At 45.3% G+C, this 16814-nt stretch overlaps 1 protein-coding gene across 1 annotated transcript in view; it reads left to right on the top strand.

The window, feature by feature from the left end:
* The first annotated feature begins 9886 nt into the window (after window positions 1-9886).
* The window catches only part of DCDC2C (doublecortin domain containing 2C), a 123135-nt gene continuing 116207 nt past the window's right edge, over window positions 9887-16814 (top strand). The window contains 3 exon segments of the mRNA XM_007472265.1: window positions 9887-9897; window positions 11423-11714; window positions 11717-11904. Of these exon segments, the coding sequence (XP_007472327.1) occupies window positions 9887-9897; window positions 11423-11714; window positions 11717-11904 (491 nt within the window).

Here is a 16814-nt window from a genome sequence, read left to right as displayed (position 1 = left end):
GGGCCCTTCCAGTTGAGGAGCACTGATCTAGGGAAACTGTTGAGAGGTTCAGGCTGACCCATTTAAGCCATGGTCCATGGGAAGAGCCCGGGTTTTATGTGAACATTCACACCACATTCCGGCTGCTTCTTTCTGTGAGCCCTCAAGGTGAAGGCATTTGGAGGCTCTTTCCCAGACCTCCCTGTCCAGCCCCTTTCACCACCACCCAGTGGCTATTTTGACCAGGGTGAAAAAGAAAGCAGGTCTTTATTCTGTTTATTAAAACTGCGACTTGATCTTTATTAGTATTTTTATTAAAGTGTTCCATTAGGCATCCATCATTAATTTTTATTACAAAATGTCCTGCCCTGTAAGCCCCACACGGGCATTAGAATGAGAGAATTTATTGTTGCCTAGAGCCATCACTAACATTTTTATATTTACTGCTAGCTGAAGTCCAACGACTGGAATTGTTTGGTTCCCATTACAGAGCTTAAACTGGGAAATCCTGCTTCCAGCCACGATTGTTTTCCTGTCAACTCCCGGCAGAGGTGAGGTCACATACGACTCAACCTTTCCCTGGTAAATATGATGTGGACCCCTCTCCGGCGCTGTGGCTTCTTTAGTTAATGTCGGCAGGTTTTAAAAAATACCAAATGAAGTAACTCTTTACTTCTTGCTCTAGCATTTTAGGATTATAATTTGCTCTTTTAGTGTGCTAGGAAATTCTTGTCTTTGCGTCCCCGTCCATAGGGAGTTAGGAAAAACTATCAGTTAAATTAGGATGTGATGGAACTAAGCTGTATTGGGTTAGATATCTCCTAACAATTTCTATTTCACAGGTCTATTAGCAGTTGAAGTGCTATGTACAAATAACCCTCATTTTATTTTATTTAGCAGCTTTATTGTTATTCACATAACATGCAATTCACCCATTTAAGTGTACGATTTAAAGTCTATGTAAATGATATATATGTGCAACCACCACTGCAGTCAACTTTAGAACAGTTTTTATCACGTCAGAAACAAATGATACTCTTGAGCTATCAACCTTCCTCTCTCCCAGCCCTAAGCAACCACTAAGCTACTTTCTGTTTCCATACATTTGACTACTCTGGACGTTTCATATAAATGGTCTTTTGTGACTGTCTTCTTTTACTTAGCATAATGTTTCCAAGGCTCATCCATGTTGTAGCATGTGTCAGTACTTTATTCCTTTTTGTGGCCGAATAATGTTCCGTTGTATGGGTAGACAGAGTGCTCATTCATTCATCAGCTGATAGACATTTGGGTTGCTTCCACCTGTTGAATACTTATGAATAATGCTGGTAACATTCCTCTACAAGTTTCTGTGTGGACATATGGTTTGCATTTGGGTATACACCTAGGATTGGAATTGCTGGATCATATAATAACTCTATGTTTTTAATTGTTTGAGGAATTATCAGACTGTTTTCCAAAATGGCTGCACCACTTTACATTCCCACTAGCATTGTGTGAGGGTTCCAATTTCCCCACATCCTCCCAACACTTGTTATTTTCTGAATTTTTGATTACAGCCATCCTAGAGGATGTGAAGTGGTATCTCACTGTGGTTTTTTTTTTGTTTTTTGCGGTACCGGGCCTGTCACTGCCGTGGCCTCTCCCGTTGTGGAGCACAGGCTCCGGATGCGCAGGCTCAGTGGCCATAGCTCACGGGCCCAGCCACTCCGCGGCATGTGGGATCTTCCCGGACTGGGGCTCGAACCTGTGTCCGCTGCATCAGCAGGCGGACTCTCAACCACTGCGCCACCAGGGAAACCCCTCACTGTGGTTTTGATTTGTATTTCCCTCATGACTAATTACGATGAACATCTTTTCAGTTGCTTACCTGGCCATTTACATATTTCTTTGGAAAAATGTTTATTCAGATCTTTTGCCCATTCTTAAACTGGGTAAAAATCCAATGTTATTATTTTATTATTAGTCTTTTATTACTGAGTTGAAGAGTTTTTCGTATATTCTAGGTACAAACCCTTTATCAGATATATACTTGCAGATACTTTTTCCCTTTCTGTGGGTGTCTTTTCACTTTCTCTAGAAAGCACAGACAGTTTCACTGTCTCTTGAAGCACAGCAGTTCTCAATTTTGATGAAGTTCCACTATGTGTTTCTGCTGCTCATGCTTTTGGAGTCATACTCAGAAAATCACTGTCAAATCCGAGGTCATGAAGAATTACCCCTAGATTTTTTTCTAAGATATCATTTTAGCTCTTAGATTTAGGTTTTTGATCAATTTTGAATTACTTCTTGTATATGGTGTAAGGTAAGGTTTCAACTTCATTCTTTTGCATGTGGATATCAGTTGTCCAAGAACCATTTTTTTTGGAAAAGACTCTTCTTTCCCAGTTGAATGATTTGGGCACACTTGTGAAGAATTGGCTGACCCATACATACATGGGTTTATTTCTGGACTCTCAATATTATGTGCTTATCTTTATGCCAGTCCCACACTGTTTCGACTAATGTTGCTTTGTAGTAAATTTGGAAATCAGAAAGTTCGTCTTCCAAATTTGTTCTTTTGGAAGATTGTTTTGGTTGTTTGGAGTCCTTTACAATTCCATACGCAATTCTGTATTTCAGAATCAGCTTGTGAATTTCCAAAGAAGCCAGCTGGGATTCTCACAGAGATTTTTGCATTGGATCTGTAGATCAATTTGGGGAGTATTGCCAGCTTAAAAATATTAACCCTTGGGCTTCCCCGGTGGCGCAGTGGCTGAGAGTCCGCCTGCTGATGCAGGGGACGCGGGTTCGTGCCCTGGTCCGGGAAGATCCCACATACCGCAGAGCGGCTGGGCCCCTGAGCCATGGCCGCTGAGCCTGCGCGTCCGGAGCCTGTGCTGCGCAACAGGAGAGGCCACAACAGTGAGAGGCCTGCGTACCGCAAAAAACAGACAAACAAAAAACTAACTCTTCCAATCCACGAACATGCGATGTTTTCCCATTTGTTTACATTTCCTTAATTACTTTCAACAACATTCTGTAGTTTTCAAAGTATACATTCTGCACTTCTTTGTTGAATTAACTCCTACATCTTTCTTCCTTCTGAATATACTGTACATGGAACTGTTTTCTTAATTTCACTTTTGGATTGCTCATCATAAGTGTACAGAAATACAACTGATTTTTGAATATTAATCTTGTGTCCTATGACTCTGCTGAGCTTGTCTGTTAGTACTAATGGATTTTAGTGGAATCCTTAGGATTTCTACAGACAAGATCATATGATCTGTTAATAGAGATAGCTTTATTTCTCCCTTTCCAATATGAATGCCAGCTTCCTTCCTTCCTTCCTTCTTTCCTTCCTTCCTTTCTTCCCCCTCCTCTCTCTCTCTGTTTCTTAAAATCTCCAGTGCAAAGTTGAAAAGAAGTGGCAAGAGCAGAATCCTTGCCTTTTCCCTGATCTTGGAGGGAAATCATTCAGTCCTTCACAATTAAATATGTTGTTAGCTGTGGGTTTCACAGATGCCCTTTGCTAGATTATGAAAGTTCCCTTCTACTCCTTCTTTGCTGAGTGTGTTTATCATGAAAGGGTGTTGGATTTTGTTAAATACTTTTTCTTTGTTTATGAGATTATCATATGGCTTAATAAAATGTCTTTTATTCTGTTAGTACAATGTATTACATTAATTGGTCTTCAGATGTTAAACTTGCATTCCTGGGATAAATCCCACTTGGTCATGGTGTCTACTTTTTTGTAATGTGTTGCTGGATTTGGTTTTCTAGTCTTTTGTTGAGGATTTCCATGTCCCTGTTCATAAGAGCTATTTGCCTGTAGTTTTCTTGTGATATCTTTGTCTGGTTTCAGTATCAGGGTAATACTGGCCTCATGAAATGAGTTGGGAAGTGTTCCCTCCTGTTTTATATTTTGGGAAGATTTTGTGAAGAATTGATACATATTTTTTGTTTACTAATTCAATCTATTTACTTGACATTGGTCTATTCAGATTGTCTGTTCTTGAGTCATTTTTGGTAGTTTGTGTCTTGTGAGAATTTGTGTATTTCATCTAAGTTATCTGATTTATTGGTATATAATTCCTCTTTTATAATTATTCTTACTTCTGTAGGTCCGTAGTCATGTCCTCTCTTACATTTCTGATTTTAATAATTTGAGTCTTTTCTTTTTTCTTAGTCAATCTACCTAAACGTTTGTTAATCTTTTCAAAGAACTGGATTTCAGTTTCATTGATACTCTCTATTTCATTAATTTCTACTCTAATCTTTATTATTTCCTTCCTTCCGCTTGCTCTAGGTTTAGTTTGCTTTTTTCCCAGTGTCCCAAGGTGAAGGTTCTAATTTTTTAATATGGGTATTTATAGCTATAAATTTCCCTTCAATCACTGCTTATTGGACACCATAAGTTCTGGCATGTTGTATCTTCATTTTCATTCATCTAAAAGTATTTTCTATTTTACTTTTTGATTTCTTCTTTGACCCAATGGTTTAGAGTGTGTTGTTTACTTTTCACACATTTGTGAGTTTTCCAAATTTCATTCTCACTGATTTCTAATTTCATTTCATTGTGATTGGAGAACACACTTTGTATTATTTCAACCCATTTGTTTATAACCACATATATGGCCTATTTTGGAGGATGTTCCATGTGTACTTGAGAAGAATGTATATTATGCTGTTGTTGGGTGAAGTGTTTTATAAGTCAATTAGGTATAGTTGGTTTATAGTGTTGTTCTGTTTCCTTGTTGATCTTTTTTCTAGTTTTTCTATCCGTTATTGAAAGTGGAGTACTGAAGTCTCCAACTATTATTGTTGAGTTGTCTATTTCTCCTTTCATTTCTGTCAGTTTGTTTCCTTTATGATTTGGGTATATGTTACTAGGTGCATATATGTTTATAATCATTATAGTTTCCTGAAGGATTGACCCTTTTACCATTATAAAATGTTCCTCTTTATCTCTAGTAACATTTTTTTTGTTGTTGTTTTAGAGTCTATTTTGTCTGTTATTAGTAAAACCACTCCAGTTTGTTTGTGGTTGCTGTTTGCATGATCTAATTTTTCCAACCTATTACTTTCAATATATTTGTATCTTTGAATATATAGTGTGTCTCCTGTAGGCAGTATATAGTTTTGTTTTGCCATGCAGTTGGACTATTTTTGCCTTTTGATAGTTTAATACATATTTTGTTATTGTTTGTTATTATATAGTTGGAGTTACAGCTACCATTTAACTTTTTGCTTTCTGTGTCTCATGTCTTTTTTTATTCCTCTTTTCCCTCCTTTACCACTCTTTTGATTTGATTGAATTTTTATAAACAGCATTTTAATTTATTTAGTAATTTTTCCCACTATTTTATTTTTACTTTCTTTCAGAAACATTACTCTTATATAGCTCTATTTCCATTCCCCCCTTTGGTGGCATTGTCGTTTTACAAAGCACACCTATAAATGTTACAAACCCAACAATACACTATTACAATTATTTACATAATTTTATGTCTTATGAAGAAGCTGAGAGAAGAAAGGACAGCAAGTTTATTTACATTTACTTAAGGTTTGTTATATTCACCTTCCTATTTATCATTTCTGGTTGTCTTCACTTTTTCCTGTGGATTTAAGTTACCATATGTAGTCATTTTCTTTAGCCCAAAACAGCTGTGCTCCCAACAACCTCCTTTGTGCAGTTACTGGTAAATATATTACACATAGATCACATTTTTATTTATCAAAAGCCCAACATACAGTATATACATATTATTTTATACTATTGTTCTTTAAATCACTTAACAGAAGAAGGGACAGGAGCTGTGTATTTATACTGTCTCTTATAATAATTATATAATCACCTCTACAGGTGCTCTTTGCTTTTCCATGTTTAGCTGCTGGCCGAGTTACTTCAGTGAAGTCAATTTCACCCTCACAGTGTGAGCTTCTGGTGCTGCCCCTTGAGGGGCACAACCCTGGGGATGCCCACAGTGGCCCTGAGACGACAGCTTGGGTAGAGCTCTCTTTGACTATCTCTTTCCTTAACCACATTCACAGTTAGCTCCACTAATTGCCATCCGATTGCTCTATTTTTTCAACAATGCCCTGGGCATAAATTGCTCCACATACCAATCCAATTAAATTTGGGTTTCTTTGAAGTGATAGTTTTTGAGGTCAGTTTTTTTTTTTTTTGTGGTACGCAGGCCTCTCACTGTTGTGGCCTCTCCCATTGTGGAGCACAGGCTCCGGATGTGCAGGCTCAGCGGCCGTGGCTCACGGGCCCAGCCGCTCCGTGGCATGTGGGATCTTCCCGGACTGGGGTACGAACCTGTGTCCCCTGCATCGGCAGGCGGACTCTCAACCACTGCGCCACCAGGGAAGCCCGAGGTCAGTGTTTGAGATTTGTTCTGATCCCAGAAAGGCTTCTTTGAGCTCCTTCCCTGTTCTTTCCAGCCAACTGTCTCGCTTACAGTTTGTACTGCAGTTTTATATATATATATATATATATATATATATATATATATATATATCTGATGAATGTATTAGTCTCAGTCTCCTCTTATAGCTTTTCACCATCACCGCCATTGCTTTTGAGAGCACCCTTAGGCTTGAACTTCTCCATACTCTGTTCCACGTGAAGCCCATTTACTGGGAAGAGATTTGGAGCTCTCTGTTCTAGGACCCACTTCTCCCTGATCTCTGAGCCCTGGCTCTGGAGCTGGGGGGTGGGGACAATGGTGCACTTCTCTCTGACTGACAGCCCTGCTTTAGAAGCTGGGTGCTCAATGGAGGGGGGCAGTAGCCTCAGGTCTTCTCGGCTTGTCTCTCTCAGTGTGGACCCCCTGCCTTGTGAACTGAGACACAGGCGATCATGGCTCCAGTAACTCAGTGGGGCTGTGTGCAGGGTAGAGCCCCGTCTCCTGAGTGGGGGCTGGGTGGAAGGAAGGTGCCCCCCTCTTCTCAGCCACACTCACCTGGAACTTAGCCTCACAACAGGCAGAGGGGGCAGAATGAGAACCCTCCTGGGAAGAAAGCCCCCAACTGAGATCTGGGGACCAGCCCTGCGTTCATGGCTGCACCTGTGTGGAAGGGAGACTCCACTTCATTGTAGTGGGAGGAGGGAGTGAAGGTGCTGGCCTGGTTCACATACCACACATACCACAGACTCTCCCTGGTCTTGCTGAGTTTTAGTAGATTTTTGCAATAAATGTGGCTTCATTTTCTGTGTGCCCTTAGGACTATTCCCAGAGACTTTAAGTGGTTGCTTTTTTCCTAATTTTCACGAGCTTCCCTGGGGAATAGGTCAGCAGAGATCCATGTGCCATCATGCTAGAAGTGGATCTCTTGACCCTCACTTTAGATGCAACGTGTTTCTGGTTATCATGCTTTAAAGTAAGACACCAACATGTAGAGACTTGAACACGTTTAGAACCATCTGTTCTAAAATCAATGGAAGCAACTGAAAGAGCAAAGCCAACAGGAGAGATTTAGGACTTTTCACATTTGCTAATTCAACAAACACTTATGGTATAGCTGTGTTGTGCTAGGGGCTAAGCACCGGCCGTACAATCACTTCCCAGATGATGAGTAGGGCAGAGGCAACAGAACGCAAGCTTCCTGAAGACAGGGGTCATGTGTCTGGGTTGTCCTTTGCTCACGCCCACTTCCTAGCACAGGCTGGGGGGACAGAGTAGATGCTCAGTAGCCATTTGTTGTTAAGACTGAATTGACAGGGTCCTTGCCCTTACAAAGTGAACAACCCAGGTGGGAGATGCACAAGAAAAATCCTGCAAAAATAGTGATAAATGTCACAACAAAAGCACTTAGTAGAGCCCTGAGAAATTTCTATTTGGCAATTTTTGATAACTGAAATAGCAACTTCATATGTTCAACCCAGTGTGTACAGAGCTTAGGAGTTGAGGGAGCGTCTGAAAAGGTATTGGGTGGGAGCCCTGCTTTGTGGGATTGGTCCTTGAAGTTTCCTGCACACATTAAATCTCGTTCTTCATTGGCAGCCTCAATGGATAGAAGGTGAGGGGTGGGCATGTCTGTATGCAGATTTCTCCTCCCCATCTCCCCCGCTGCACCTTTAACTGCTCCACGAGGATTCTACCTGGATCCAAGTTTAAAAGGGAGAGGAAGGAGCACAGGCTCCGGACATGCAGGCTCAGTGGCCATGGCTCATGAGCCCAGCCGCTCTGTGGCATGTGGGATCTTCCCGGACTGGGGTACGACCCTGTGTCCCCTGCATCGGCAGGCGGACTCTCAACCACTGCGCCACCAGGGAAGCCCGAGGTCAGTGTTTGAGATTTGTTCTGATCCCAGAAAGGCTTCTTTGAGCTCCTTCCCTGTTCTTTCCAGCCAACTGTCTCGCTTACAGTTTGTACTGCAGTTTTATATATATATATATATATATATATATATATATATATATATATCTGATGAATGTATTAGTCTCAGTCTCCTCTTATAGCTTTTCACCATCACCGCCATTGCTTTTGAGAGCACCCTTAGGCTTGAACTTCTCCATACTCTGTTCCACGTGAAGCCCATTTACTGGGAAGAGATTTGGAGCTCTCTGTTCTAGGACCCACTTCTCCCTGATCTCTGAGCCCTGGCTCTGGAGCTGGGGGGTGGGGACAATGGTGCACTTCTCTCTGACTGACAGCCCTGCTTTAGAAGCTGGGTGCTCAATGGAGGGGGGCAGTAGCCTCAGGTCTTCTCGGCTTGTCTCTCTCAGTGTGGACCCCCTGCCTTGTGAACTGAGACACAGGCGATCATGGCTCCAGTAACTCAGTGGGGCTGTGTGCAGGGTAGAGCCCCGTCTCCTGAGTGGGGGCTGGGTGGAAGGAAGGTGCCCCCCTCTTCTCAGCCACACTCACCTGGAACTTAGCCTCACAACAGGCAGAGGGGGCAGAATGAGAACCCTCCTGGGAAGAAAGCCCCCAACTGAGATCTGGGGACCAGCCCTGCGTTCATGGCTGCACCTGTGTGGAAGGGAGACTCCACTTCATTGTAGTGGGAGGAGGGAGTGAAGGTGCTGGCCTGGTTCACATACCACACATACCACAGACTCTCCCTGGTCTTGCTGAGTTTTAGTAGATTTTTGCAATAAATGTGGCTTCATTTTCTGTGTGCCCTTAGGACTATTCCCAGAGACTTTAAGTGGTTGCTTTTTTCCTAATTTTCACGAGCTTCCCTGGGGAATAGGTCAGCAGAGATCCATGTGCCATCATGCTAGAAGTGGATCTCTTGACCCTCACTTTAGATGCAACGTGTTTCTGGTTATCATGCTTTAAAGTAAGACACCAACATGTAGAGACTTGAACACGTTTAGAACCATCTGTTCTAAAATCAATGGAAGCAACTGAAAGAGCAAAGCCAACAGGAGAGATTTAGGACTTTTCACATTTGCTAATTCAACAAACACTTATGGTATAGCTGTGTTGTGCTAGGGGCTAAGCACCGGCCGTACAATCACTTCCCAGATGATGAGTAGGGCAGAGGCAACAGAACGCAAGCTTCCTGAAGACAGGGGTCATGTGTCTGGGTTGTCCTTTGCTCACGCCCACTTCCTAGCACAGGCTGGGGGGACAGAGTAGATGCTCAGTAGCCATTTGTTGTTAAGACTGAATTGACAGGGTCCTTGCCCTTACAAAGTGAACAACCCAGGTGGGAGATGCACAAGAAAAATCCTGCAAAAATAGTGATAAATGTCACAACAAAAGCACTTAGTAGAGCCCTGAGAAATTTCTATTTGGCAATTTTTGATAACTGAAATAGCAACTTCATATGTTCAACCCAGTGTGTACAGAGCTTAGGAGTTGAGGGAGCGTCTGAAAAGGTATTGGGTGGGAGCCCTGCTTTGTGGGATTGGTCCTTGAAGTTTCCTGCACACATTAAATCTCGTTCTTCATTGGCAGCCTCAATGGATAGAAGGTGAGGGGTGGGCATGTCTGTATGCAGATTTCTCCTCCCCATCTCCCCCGCTGCACCTTTAACTGCTCCACGAGGATTCTACCTGGATCCAAGTTTAAAAGGGAGAGGAAGCAGTAGGAGAACCCAATGGGATACCTGGGGTGGGCATAGAGTTGCTTTATTGAGTCTCCCTCAAAAGTACCAAGAGGCATATCTAATATTCCATGACAGTTTTGATAAAAGTGAGGCTGGATATTAATTCTGTAAAGAAGAACCTCATTTTTTTAAAAATGTAAAACCAGCTTTACGTTAACAGACATTAACATTCTATACCATTAAAGCAGATCATAATGTTCAATGAACCAGAATAGTGTTGTGAATTAGTCTCGCTAGTATATTTTCTTGGGTTTTATGCCAACACAGTCTGGTTTCATTTACTGTAAATATCAAGACTCCCACTGTTCCACTGAATTTTTTTCAGATCAATTTCACCAAATCTTTCATGTACAGACATATAGGGCTGGTTTCAGCAGAATACTCTGATGAATGATTTTGAGCTTCTATATAAAAAAGCTTGGCTTCCACCTTCTAGGAAATAATCAAACAAATAAAAAGCATTCATTTTATTAGAATCAGATAATGTGAATGGATCTTGGTAGCTATTTTCTGCTCTGCAGACCTAATCTCAGGCTGCTGTGGTTCTCAGCAGCTATTTGATTTTGAGAATATTAGCTTTAGTATTCTCAATCGCATGGCAAAGCAATGTGTTGTAAAAATAAAAATGTAAGGCTCTCGTGTGTGTCGGTGTAGGATTTAGCAATGCTGATTTCTGGCACCAAACATTCATCTGTGGTGAATTTCCCAATTGCTTTTTGGCCTTCCTGGAGTTATTAGTTCAACAACAACAAAACAATGCAAGCACCTACTATGCGCCATACAAAAAGCAAACAAGGGCTTCCCTGGTGGTGCAGTGGTTAAGAATCTGCCTGCCAGTGCAGGGGACAAGGGTTCGATCCCTGATCTGGGAAGATCCCACATGCTGTGCAGCAACTAAGCCCCTGCACCACAGCTACTGAGCCTGCGCTCTAGAGCCCGCGAACCACAACCACTGAGCCCACACGCCTAGAGCCCATGCTCCGCAACGAGAGAAGCCACCACAATGAGAAGACCGCACGCAGCAACGAAGACCCAATGCAGCCAGAAAAAAAAAGAAAAAAAAAAAAGAAAAAAAAGAATAGGGCACGACTCTCCCAAGGACATACAGGCCCTTGAATTGTTCTTCCCCCAAATGAAGGTGCGTCCCGAAGGCTACACCTTTGCGATACCACGTGCCAGCTGCGCCTAGTATTCCAGTTTCTCCCACGCTCTGGACGGTTCCTGACAATTCCTCCCTGACGCAGTTTTAATTGTCAAGACGGTCCTGCTACCCGCCACCTCCCCATGTCTTGCGCGTCGGAGGGCGGAGGAGTAGTGGGAGGGGTCGCGGTGGGTGCCCCTGCCCTCCCGCCGCCTTCGCCGGGGAGCCGCGCCCCGTCCCTTTCCCCAGCTCTGCCGTCCTCACCTGTCCGGACTCTGATGCGCCGTCACCCGTCCCGGTTCTGCTTCCCCCTCACGTGTCCTCTCCCGGGCGGCGGCGCGCTGCGGTCACAATCGCCGGTGGCGTCAGCGCGGGCGGTGGCGGCCGTGGCCCAGGCAGCGCGGCTGTCCGGCGGCGGAGCGCATGGGCGGCGCGGGCCGTGAGCTCGCGCGCGCCGCACGTGCTGGTGGACCCCGCGCCCGCCAGAACCATCGTGGTGCTGTACCGCAACGGGGACCCGTTCTACGTGGGCCGCAAGTTCGCGCGCTGTCGCGGCGCCGCGTGGCCACCTTCGAGGCGCTGCTGGAGCAGCTGACTGAGCAGGTGGAGGCGCCCTTCGGTGCGCGGCGCCTCTTCACGCCGACGCGCGGGCGCCCGGTGAGCGAGCTGGACGCGCTGCAGGCCGGCGGCAAGTACGTGGCGGCCGGGCGCGAGCGCTTCAGGAAGCGGGAGTAAGTGCCGCCGCGCCCCCTGGCCTCTGCGCCCGCCCCCCGGCTCCATCGCCTCGCGCCGCGGGGCGGGGGACCGCGACCCGGGTCGGCCGCGGCCTGGTGGCCCGTCCTGTCCCCGTGGTGCCGGGGAACACGACCCGGGTCTGCTCAGGTCTGGTGGCCCGTCCTGTCCCTGCGAGGCTGGGGAACGCCCCCCACTTCTGCCCCCGCCCAGCGCCGCCGTCCTGTATGGACTCTCTCTGCGAGGCCTCCTCGGGCCGCAGTGCACCCCGCACGCCCCCGGCCATCGCCCCTGCTCGCCTTGTGGGGAGGGCAGACCAGCTACTATCTCCCGACCCATCAGTATTGGAGAGAATTAGAAAGAGGATGGGGAGAGGGGGCAGCGGGTGTGGCAGTGAAAATAGGGTGCCCAAGGTCGCCTCTTTGAAAAGGTGACCTCTGCGCGAAGGTCTGCAGGAAGAAAGGGAGTGGCCACGCGGAAGGAGCCTGGGGGAGCACGCTGGCAGGCAGAACGCCGAGCTGGGTTACAGCTTGTCCAGGCTGGTGTCCCCGGGACCTGGGCACGCCTCCTTCCCTGAGAGCACTTACTGAGCTGTGTGTCGGCCCAGCTCACCGCTCTCTATCCTGCTGGTTAAGACCCTACAGAGGACAGGCACCCGTGATTTCTGAAACCCTGGCACCTGACGCAATGCCGGCCTGCAGTACAGCCTCTGAATGCTGGCCTGGGAGCAAGGACACCCGCCCCAGCGTCTGCTGCCATCAAGACAGCAGCCGCGGACAGATGGCGGCTGTCCTGGTGAAACAGGCCTGTGTATCAACGTCAGGACCACTCAGAAAGCCATAATGGAAATTGGCCACATTCAGGCTGTCAGTTTGTACTTGTGGGTACCCACTCAAAGCGTCAATTTAAATCTTTTTTGTTTAGCCTGGGACTGGTATTGCATTCTCTTTGAGATCTTACTGCAAATGGGGTTATAGCACACTCTTCTGTTTATACTCTTACTTTTCTTCCCAAGAGTACCTCAGTCACTCTAAGTGGTTCTGACTCAGAGACTCTTGTGAGTTTGCAGTCAAGATGCTGCCTGCAGTCATATCTGAAGGCCTGACCCGGGTAGGTGCTTGCAGGCTCACTCACGTGGCCACGGCAGGAAGCTTCATTCCTGCCATGAGCCTGTCCATGGGAGATCTAGCAGCTGGCTCTCCCTAGCGTGAGTGATCCAGGCTGAAGCCACAGTGTCTGTTGTTACAGCTGGTTCTCTGTTGCGCTGTCTTCTCTTCTCCTCTGCCTAGTTACCTCTGTGTGCTGGACATTTTTACTCTTAAAACTTATTTGCAGGGCTTCCCTGGTGGCGCAGTGGTTGAGAGTCCGCCTGCCGATGCAGGGGACATGGGTTCGTGCTCCGGTCCGGGAAGATCCCACCTGCTGCGGAGCGGCTGGGCCCTGTGAGCCATGGCCGCTGAGCCTGTGCGTCCGGAGCCTGTGCTCTGCAATGGGAGAGGCCACAACAGAGAGAGGCCCGCGTACACCACCACTCTCCAAAAAAGAAAAAAAAAAAGTTAAAAAAAATTATTTGCAGAAATAATTTGAGGCCTGAGATGATATTAGCTTTTGCCAAAGTGGATTTTTGTTTGGCCAGCTGCCTGTGTCATCCCAGTTCACGATCACCTGATACAGCTTCGGCGTGTGAGATGGTTGGGACTGACCAGGTGTCTGGAAGCCAGGATGCTGCTCACTCCTCAGGTGCGGCCAGTGAGGTCCCAGTTCACTAAGAGGGTGGTTCACAAGGGCCCCCGTTGTTGGTGGGTCCCGAACCAGTGCTTTTCCTGTGGCCACAGAAGGCTGTCAGAACCATGGTTCACCCTCTCAGCTCTCTGTTCCCTGGACCAAAGTGGCCCCAGGTGTCGGCCTTGTGTCTTTGGATTGCCTTTCTTTCCTGAAGTGTGGGAATTCCTCACTATCTTGATAGGTGTCTTATGTTTCAAAGACATGTTTTTCAGTGTGTCCGGTTTTGTGTTTTAGTGGAGAGGTTGATTGGGGTCACTTCGTCCATGGTTCCCAGAGCAGAGGTCTCTTGCCCTTTTCCTTCACGTATATTTTTGTTATGATTCTGTGGATGGCAGTGTCCTTTAGACCATGAGTGGTGTTTTTCATTGTCTTCTAACTTGGTGGTTGCTGATGAGATATCAGCTATCATCATTCACTTCTCTGAAAGTAATATTTTATCACTTTTAGCTTCTTAAAATATATGCTGTTTGATTCTGGGTACTGTGCTTTAAACGATACGTCTAAGTGCAGATTTATTGAATTATCTTGAGTCTGGTGTGGTAACTCAGCCATTGTCTCTTCAGGTGATGCCTCTGTCTTATGTTCTCTCTCTTTGCTTTCTGTATCTGGATTGATGTGGGTTGGCTTATTTCATTAGCTCTAACTTCCAAGAGTCCCCCTCTTTTTCATGTATTTCTCTCTCTCTCTTTTATCTTTGTGCTATAATCTAGGTACTTTTGCCTAGATTTGATTAATTTTCTTCTGCTGTGTATACTATGCTTCAAACCAATTTTATTGAATTTTAAATTTAAATCATTCAGTTTTTCATTTCCAAACATTCTGTCTGGTTCTTTTCAAATCCTCCATGTTATTCTCTCGAGTCTCTTGGTCCTGCATGTATTTTCAAGCTTGTCTTTTATTGAAATATTGTCCTTCTGTGGTCTGTAATCCCAGTATTTGAAACTCATCTCTGTTTTCTCTTATTTCACCTGGTTTTCTCTCATGATCCTTTCTGTCCTTGTTAGTTTACTTATTTTTTTGACTGCAAATGCCCCCTTTTTTTTTTTTTTTTTTTTTTTTTTTTTTTGACGAAATTCTTCAAGGGCTGAGATAAAGGTGAGATTCTCCAGAGAGGATTTCCATTTTCTTTTCCCAAATGCCAGGAATGCTTCCTCTCCAAAGATACTCCAAATTAAATCAGTAGCTTGAGTTTTTTTGGACCACCCAGATAGTGTTATTTTGTGAGTTAGCTGGCTTGTGATTCAAATTCTTAATGGCATCTGCAAGGATGCAAACTTGACATCTTATTGATTTTGAAGAAAAATCATAAGTCACAGACATCACAGTTGCTAAGAGGTAGAGAGTTTGGATTAATGCCATAACATTTTAGATTTACATTTATTACTGTGCTAATCCTGTTATGTATGAGAATTCACTGACAAGAATGTAGTCCTTTGTAGATGTTTGATTTTGTTATTATTTTTTCAGGGTTAGTTGCTGCATGCTACACACTGACTGTGTCCCCCTGAAATTCATATGTTGAAACTGAATCCCTCATGTGGTGGTGTCGACTTGAAAAAAATGCACAGTATAAGAGCTGTGAGTTAAGTTTATTCAGTGTCTCACTGAGGACTGTAGCTGGGAGACAGCCTCTCAGACAGCCCCAGGGAACTGCTCTGGAGAGACAGTGTTCCTGTGATTTTGGTGAAGGAGTATGTACACTCAGGCACCCGTCACAGGAGAAGGTTGCTGCTAGTTGCGAGGAACAGATATCTCAGTTAATGATTTTAGTGCTTTTCTAAGTGTGGAAAGATGCAAGAATCCAGGTTCATAAAAAATTTCTTTTCTTTTTTTTTTTTTTGCGGGACGCGGGCCTCCCACTGCTGTGGCCTCTCCCTTTGTGGAGCACAGGCTCCGGATGCGCAGGCTCAGCGGCCATGGCTCATGGGCCCAGCCGCTCCGTGGCATGTGGGATCTTCCCAGACCGGGGCACGAACCCGCGTCCCCTGCATCGGCAGGTGGACTCTCAACCACTGCGCCACCAGGGAAGCCCCAAATTTCTTGTTTTTAAAAAATAAATTTTAAAATTTATTTTTGGCTGCGTTGGGTCTTCGTTGCTGCGTGCAGGCTCTCTCTAGTTGCAGCGAGCGGGGGCTACTCTTCATTGCGGTGCGTGGGCTTCTCATTGCAGGGATTTGTCTTGTTGCGGAGCACGGGCTCTAGCACATGGGCTTCAGTAGTTGTGGTGCCGGGCTCAGTAGGTGTGGCTCACAGGCTCAGTAGTTGTGGTGCACGGGCTTCTCATTGCGGTGGCTTTTCTTGTTGCGGAGCATGGGCTCTAGAGCGCAGGATCAGTAGTTGTGGCACTGGGCTCAGTAGTTGTGGTTCGTGGGCTCTAGAGTGCAGGCTCAGTAGTTGTGGCTTGCGGCTCTAGAGTGCAGCTTCAGTAGTTGTGGCGTGTGGGCTCAGTCATTGTGGCTTGCGGGCTCTAGAGTGCAGGCTCAGTAGCTGTGGCACACGGGCTTACCCCTTCCTCCAGGTGAGGACACAGCAAGAACACACCGTCTATGAACTGGGAAGAGGGTCCTCAGCAGACACTGAATATATCAGTGCCTTGATCTCAGACTTCCAGCCTCCAGAACCGTGAGAAACAAATGTCTGCTGTTTAAGCTCCCCCTACCCCAGTCTGTGGTACTTTTGTTAGGGCAGCCTGAACAGACTCAGACATTGAGTTATGCTGGATTCCGATTTCCTACCAGAATCCGGTCTTCACTGTTGTTTTATGATGACCACAAAAGGTTTCAACAAAAATTGACTTTAAAATCCTTTTCAACTTATGTGTGATGAAAAGTTTAATTTTACCCCCAAAACGTTTCCTCATAAAATTGACGTGTGTTCTGTCTGTGAGCAGGTGAGGAAGGAAGCTTGTGAAGCCCTGACTGTCACTCCTGGGCCAAGATCAGGAAATTCTTTCCTCTTTCTGTGGGTTGAGGCACTTTCTAATAGATCCTGTGAGACTTCTAATTTGGTAGGGAGATTTTCAGTGTTTATTTAAAAGTTTTGGACATGTGGTAGAGATATTGAGAAAGACTTTGAGGTGTTTCTCTTCCCAGATTTCTTAATGTTGATTATTATTTTCTGTAGG

The sequence above is a fragment of the Lipotes vexillifer genome, unplaced genomic scaffold, assembly GCF_000442215.2.
Source record: "Lipotes vexillifer unplaced genomic scaffold, Lipotes_vexillifer_v1.1 scaffold356, whole genome shotgun sequence".
NCBI classification, from domain to species: Eukaryota; Metazoa; Chordata; class Mammalia; order Artiodactyla; family Lipotidae; genus Lipotes; species Lipotes vexillifer.
This window is presented reverse-complemented; position numbering and strand designations above follow the sequence as displayed.